Source organism: Dendrobates tinctorius, unplaced genomic scaffold (genome assembly GCF_039654945.1).
Source record: "Dendrobates tinctorius isolate UK_male_01 unplaced genomic scaffold, ASM3965494v1 ptg000060l, whole genome shotgun sequence".
Classification (NCBI taxonomy): domain Eukaryota; kingdom Metazoa; phylum Chordata; class Amphibia; order Anura; family Dendrobatidae; genus Dendrobates; species Dendrobates tinctorius.
This window is the reverse complement of record NW_027361728.1, coordinates 68,528,421-68,535,509: the sequence shown is the minus strand read 5'-3', so window position 1 is coordinate 68,535,509 and position 7,089 is coordinate 68,528,421. Positions and strand designations below refer to the sequence as shown.

The window sequence follows — 7,089 nt, the reverse complement described above, 5'->3', positions numbered from 1 at the left end:
TGTTTTTGTGTCCTTCCTTCTTGCAGGTTTGCGCCTGCATGCTGTTTATTTATCTATAAACGTTCAAAGACTATATATTTCGTTGGACCTGTCTGTCTGTTGTTTCTTAACAGGGCAGCTTAATTGTACTAATTCACACCACTGTGATGTACTAGTCCACACCACTGTGACGTACTGGGTCAGCCTTGAACTTTAACAGGATTGTTTCATTGGTAAGGCATATGCCATTTCATTAATTGTTTTAGCTTCATTATGCAACTTTATTTTTTATTTTTTTATTTTATATTTTTTTCTGGCCTATTTTTCTTCCCCTCCTTTCAAAATATCTCAACAAGTAATTGGATTTTGAGCATTTTTATACCTTCCCCCCCCCTCCTCCGATATTTTACATTATAGATCTCTGATGTCAATCCTTTGATCGTCTTATCTCCTGTTCCTGTTTTTTGAGATTAACTAAATGATGATACAATAGCTACATTCGAGCATCTCTTTAATAACCCGTGCATTGGTGATTCCATTCATATTTGTATCCCCTTATACCGATTTATACGACGTCTCTTGCTGTTCCATAAGGGATACATTATATCTTTAAATTATCTATATGATTATGATATGTTCCAATTTTTGTAACTACTATGTATTCTGATACACATAGGATTCATTCGGGTAGAATCTGTTTTTCTATGTAGCTCTGGTCTTTATTGACTATATCTGTTCCTTATAGGTCATTTTGGAACCAGCTATGTACTATATTATATGTCATATTTTCAATTGATGTTTATATAATTTTTATTTAATTTTTTTCTTTCTGTTGTATTACATTCAGTCTGAAGAAGGTCCATTATAGTGACCGAAACGTTACGAATATATTGAATGTACATCATGTGAATTACTAAGCTGTGAATAATAAAAAGAATCTTCTAATTTTCTGCATTTGGGAGTGCCGGATTTTTTCCTCTATATTACATTGGGACTGGTATCCTTTTCTGAGCACCCCTCATCTATTTTTGGAGTGACGTGTCTTTTTGTTAGAGTTTATTTATCTATAGGAATGAGCAGCAGACGGCGCTTTCTGTTACAAAGGGCTACTGCAAAAAAAACTTTATATTATGTGACATATATTTCTTTACAAGGTGCCACAATGCTGGACGGATCCCTCTACATACAAACTGACAGTGGCCACTATCAGGTACATACCTCCTGAGCGTATGTGCCTGACAATGGACACATATACAGCTTGGGCCTAGCCTTACAGCAACTTTTGTGTTTGTGCCTTTTTGCTTATTTAATTTGCACGTAAGTTCACATCACTCAGTTTTGCCTGTTTTTTTTTTTTACAATGTGTGCATGTTTTTCTTTATCCAGATGCTTTAGCCTAATTTATTATTTAGGATTTTTCAAAATATTGTAACATTTTTGTGCAATTATACTCCAGTATCTTACTAGGGTACAAAATCTATCTAATTCTATTTTTGTGCAGTTGAAAACTAACATGCTTTTTGCTGTCAGAAGTTGCAAAAAGTTAGACAAAAAAAAGAGCATCTTTGATTTTGTGCAACATTTGGCAACCCAAAGGCCCTATTTTGAAGAATTTGGTCCTAAAAATAGCAAGAAATGCCATGAGAGAAGAAAAAAAGAAAAAACATGTTCAAAAATTCAAATAATGTGGCTTTATATAGGATCGCAGGTAAATCTACTTCATTATTTTCAGAGATATCATAAAACTGTAAATTGACCTATCCAGCGCAATAACATCGATATTCAGAAAATCCGTAATTGGCAATATTTTCTTAAGGCATAGAAAAATATGGAAATAACTTGGAAAATTTTTTTTAGTAATAAAATATAATCAATTATACATGCACAAAAAGGAAAGAAAGTACAGTCGGTTTGCGCGGTATAGTAATCTGTTTCTCAGCTATATCTAGTTGAAAGCTTTTGTGCACATTAACAATAATGCAGTAACCTTGACTCTCCTGGAAATTTCCTGTCTTCCAATACCATTGTATTTATCATGCAGACGATAACAGCTCATACCTACCATCTAACCATAATAATACATTCCCTTTAATTTAAAAGTCCAATGTGGAAGTCTAGAGCTGAAAGGGTTTTGTTTGATATTAATGTAGTGGAGGAAGAAAAATATTACAGTAATGAATATATTCAGGAGAGGTGCAGGGCAACAGCGCTTCCATGAAATTTCGCTATAATATGTTTTTTTAGGCTGGTTTCACACTTGCATTTTATCACGCAGCGCATCGTGCGCTATAGGTCGCACGCGCAATTGTCCCCTATCTTTAAAATGGCGAGCACAGTGTCTAGCGATTGCACCGGGGCCTCAGCATTTCAGTGCGCTGCGCATTTTCTAGGTGTGCGATCAGAAGCGCCGGACGCTACATGTTGCATTTTTTTTTCCGCCCAACGTCGTTAAAAACGCGCATGCGCGCATCAGCGCACGCAATGCGCAAAAAATTGCATTAGCGTCTATGGATGCGCCGACGTGCGCAGTGTAGTGCGCATGTCAGCGCTTTGCAAGCGCACACGATTTCAGAGTAAACAATGTCTAGACACTGTGTAAATCCACCCCCTAATAAAGCAACATTGTTTTAGAGGAGGGGAGATAAAAGAAGGGCTTTGTAGTGTCAGATCATCACTCTCCAGACAGACTGCAAGAAGAAAAGACACCCACCCAGCCAGAGAGAATCCATTACTTGGGAGAACACAGCAGCTTTAATGTGAGTATTTAATTCAATTTCTGTGAGCCTGTGCTTTAAAATATTAATTGTACTAATGTTTTTTTTTCTTTTGCCAGCATGTCTTATGGATCCGAATATTCACCTCTACAGGAAGAATTGGATGAGGCAGAGCGTGAGGTGAGTAGTTTGCTTCCTTTGTGTAAGCATACCTACCTCTACAAATGTGCAATTATTTCTGTTCTTTTACAGACCTCAGCATCGGACCAGCCTAGTGAGAAGGAACAGCCGGAGCAGCGTCCACAAGGCACGGCAGGAAGGAGACGCACTGTAAGGAATCTTTTTTTTTTTTTTTTTATAATAATAATGTTTTGTATTCCTGTTTTTCTGTCCTGCTTTTCTCCCCTTTGTTTTTTTTTCATCTATATCACTCTCCACAAATTCAAAGATTCTAAATGTATTTCTTTTCTAGGTTCCACAACTGGATGAAGACGTGTATCTTGACAATGAGCAAATCATAAGCCTTGTCCTGGAGCAGATCCCGTTGTGGGACAGCCGTGACCAGCAGTACAAAGACCTTGTGGTGACCTGGCAGCTATGGAATGAAGTGGCCGCAGAGTTGATGGAGGGCTGGGACAGCGCCTCTGCAACTGTCAAAAAGGCATTCAGTAAGTATTTCTCTGTTGTGTGATGCTGCATTGACTCTTGCTCCTGATGATACTTGTGTATTTATTGCAAGAGATATACTTGGAGAAAACACACATGTGTCCTCAGGTTCAATAGTGTATGCATTGTGTTTTGACATGCTGTATATTTCATGCTTCACTCTTGATCCTGATGATACATGTGTGTTTAGTGCAAGAGATATACTTTCAGCAAACACACATGTGTCCTCAGGTTCAATAGTGTATACATTGTGTTTTGACATGCTGTATATTTCATGCTTCACTCTTGTTCATGATGATACATTTGTGTTTAGTGCAAGAGATCTACTTGCTGTAAACACCCGTGTCCTCAGGTTCAAAAGTGTATGCATTGTGTTTTGACATGCTGTATATTTCATGCTTCACTCTTGATCCTGTTGATACATGTGTGTATAGTGCAAGAGATATACTTGCAGAAAACACACAAGTGTCCTCAGGTTCAATAGTGTATGCATTGCGTTTTGACATGCTGTATATTTCATGCTTCACTCTTGTTCATGATGATACATTTGTGTTTAGTGCAAGAGATATACTTGCTGTAAACACACATGTGTCCTCAGGTTCAAAAGTGTATGCATTGTGTTTTGACATGCTGTATATTTCATGCTTCACTCTTGATCCTGATGATACATGTGTGTTTAGTGCAAGAGATATACTTTCAGCAAACACACATGTGTCCTCAGGTTCAATAGTGTATACATTGTGTTTTGACATGCTGTATATTTCATGCTTCACTCTTGTTCATGATGATACATTTGTGTTTAGTGCAAGAGATCTACTTGCTGTAAACACACGTGTCCTCAGGTTCAAAAGTGTATGCATTGTGTTTTGACATGCTGTATATTTCATGCTTCACTCTTGATCCTGTTGATACATGTGTGTATAGTGCAAGAGATATACTTGCAGAAAACACACATGTGTCCTCAGGTTCAATAGTGTATGCATTGCGTTTTGACATGCTGTATATTTCATGCTTCACTCTTGTTCATGATGATACATTTGTGTTTAGTGCAAGAGATCTACTTGCTGTAAACACACGTGTCCTCAGGTTCAAAAGTGTATGCATTGTGTTTTGACATGCTGTATATTTCATGCTTCACTCTTGATCCTGATGATACATGTGTGTTTAGTACAAGAGATATATTTGCAGAAAACACACGTGTCCTCAGGTTCAATAGTGTATGCATTGTGTTTTGACATGCTGTATATTTCATGCTTCACTCTTGTTCATGATGATACATTTGTGTTTAATGCAAGAGATATACTTGCAGTAAACACACATGTGTCCTCAGGTTCAATAGTGAATGCATTTGGAATTCAATTTTTTGGAATGCAGCATTGAATGTTAGACAAGTTCACTCAGGTGTGTGTGTTGATACTGATGTTACCATCATTGCGTTGTATAACAATTTTTTTTGCTCTTTTCCATTTTTTCAACAGTGAACAAAGTCCGCACACGTTGGCGCTCGATGAAGGACCGCATCAACACTGATGTTCGTGCTGAGGGACAAGTTCGCAGTGGCTCATCGGCAAGGACAAGAACCAAGTACCGCTATCATCGCACCTTGGAATTCTTACGACCAGTACTTGCCACCAGAGCGTAAGTATAATTTTAGTTTTTTGTTTTTTTTTATTTTGATTGACCCTAATCATTACAATTTTAGTCCACAGCTGATCCGTCTTGAAAATGCTTGATACTAATGTTTAGCTTTTGTTTCCACAGCACCTGGAGCAGCACCCTGCAACCTGTCCCGGGAGCGGTTCTTCATCGATCTACCTCAGACCCGTCCCAGCCATCCGACAGCCAGGAAGCAAGTTGCAGGTCAGCAACACAGACAGCTGGTGACCAGGAAGCTGGTCAATCAGGTGTTCCCCTGTCCCAGGTCTCTGCCACTGGTTATGCGGGCACTACCTGCCAGCGGCAGAGGGCCTTGGACAGGCCTGTCTTGCCTGAGTTCATGCACTTGAGCGAGGCCTTTCATGCGAGCCTCAAGACGCTGTCCGAAAGAGTGGAAAGTGGTTTCTCACTAATGGAACGTGGTTTTAACCACATGGAACACCTCATCCACTCTTCCGACCAGCGCCTTGAACGGCTGGAGGCCGACCTCAATAGACCAGCGCACCATTTCTTTAGTAAAATTGAACAGGGCATGGCGGATCAACATAGTCCTGAGCAACAGCTTACTGTGTTACATGCCTGCAACACTGCTTTCTTGCAGGCTATGCAGCAGAATCAGTATGTGCAGCAGTCAGTGTTGTCATTCCCACCTGTGCCACCACTGACTCGCTTCACCACAGTACCGACTTCTGCTGCATATCACTGCACGGCCACCTGCATTCCTAGCCAAGCTGGACACCACTACACCACACCAATGCCGAGTGCTGCTGGACACTCCACCCCCGCCACCACCATGTCAAGTGCTGCTCCTGTCTGGAGCACCAGTACTGCCACCGTTACCACATCTTGGTGCACCTCCAGCGCAAAATCTGCTTGGGCCACCACCACCTCTTCTCCTGTTCAGAGCACAGAGAGAACATCATCTCCGGATCGGAGCACCGCCACTTCTCAAATGTATAAGAGCACCACCACAACTCCTCACCATTCAAGGAGCACCGCCACCACCCCTCTTCTGAGGAGCACCACCACCACATCTCCTCATAGGAGCACCGCCACCACTTCGCCTCCTCAGATCACCACCACTCCTCATCAGAGGAGCACCGCCATCACTTCACCTGATCGGAGCACCGCCCCCACTTCTCCCACCAGAAGCATCGGGCACAATTCACCTTCCATGAGCACCGACACCACAATTTCACCTTCAAGGAGCACCGCCAGCGCCACTACAGAGCACTCTAGGGGAGACCCACATTCAGTATTTTTTTCCTCACGTTCACGCTCCTCCAGCTCTAGGCGGTCAAGCAATGCCAAGCGGTCACACGATGGTAGTCGTCCAGGCAGGTGACTCCTGCCCCAAAGAAGACCAAGAAACAAAAGACTTTGTTAGTCAGTCCCCCCTCTCCTTCCAATGTTTCTCAACCTGCCTCCTTTACCATGCCTGACCTCCCTTCCCCCACTAATTTAGTATCCCCTTTACCTAGAACCCCTTCCTCAATTTCCAGCCGTTCCTCATCTCTTCACACCCCCAAAGTATCCCACACTTTCCACAAACGTCCTTCAAAGGGAAAATATTTTTTTTTCTTTGCTATAAAAATAAATGTTGAATATTTATTGTTCAAGAAAGGATTGTTTAATGTATTTTTCACCGCCTACACACACTGCGTCGTACACACACTACGCCGTACAGTTTGCTTTTTTGTGAACACACAGCTCCATTAATGACACATGTTTTGTATGTCAATCTTGAAGATATGTGTTGTCAAAAACACAAATCTATATGACTTGCATTTTCCAAATACCCTCTGTGTATTTTCTCAGGTAATATCGCACAGATGGAATAGAGGATGGTGTTGCGTGCAAGGCCTATCTATTGTTACCTTTTCTTGTATCCTTAACAGCTAATCTACTATGGTGTTTTTTAACATCATTTAACTTTTTGGAATACAATCCAAGGTTATTAGAGATAGAAAGAAAATAGAGGGGAAAGCCAGCACTGCTTAAGGTTAGAACGCATAAATTGGAGTGCATATGCACATAATGTCTAGCTGTATTCAAAAATGAGATATTTAGCAAA

At 40.8% G+C, this 7,089-nt stretch overlaps 1 protein-coding gene across 1 annotated transcript; it reads left to right on the top strand.

Moving 5' to 3' along the window:
* The first annotated feature begins 2,813 nt into the window (after window positions 1-2,813).
* LOC141092822 (uncharacterized) lies at window positions 2,814-6,618 on the top strand. The gene is made up of 4 exons (XM_073579149.1): window positions 2,814-3,023; window positions 3,166-3,361; window positions 4,838-4,997; window positions 5,121-6,618. The coding sequence occupies exons 1-4, from the start codon at window positions 2,814-2,816 to the stop codon at window positions 6,358-6,360; spliced, it is 1,806 nt and encodes a 601-aa protein (XP_073435250.1). The 3' UTR covers window positions 6,361-6,618.
* Window positions 6,619-7,089: the final 471 nt, after the last annotated feature.

What these genes read in the sequence shown, in the direction of transcription:
- LOC141092822 (XM_073579149.1), top strand. Translation starts at nt 2,814, where the DNA reads ATGTCTTATGGATCCGAATATTCACCTCTACAGGAAGAATTGGATGAG. An exon ending in AACTGTCAAAAAGGCATTCA is followed by an intron (nt 3,362 to 4,837) that starts GTAAGTATTTCT and finishes TTTTTTCAACAG; the next exon opens with TGAACAAAGTCCGCACACGT. An exon ending in CCAGTACTTGCCACCAGAGC is followed by an intron (nt 4,998 to 5,120) that starts GTAAGTATAATT and finishes TTGTTTCCACAG; the next exon opens with CACCTGGAGCAGCACCCTGC.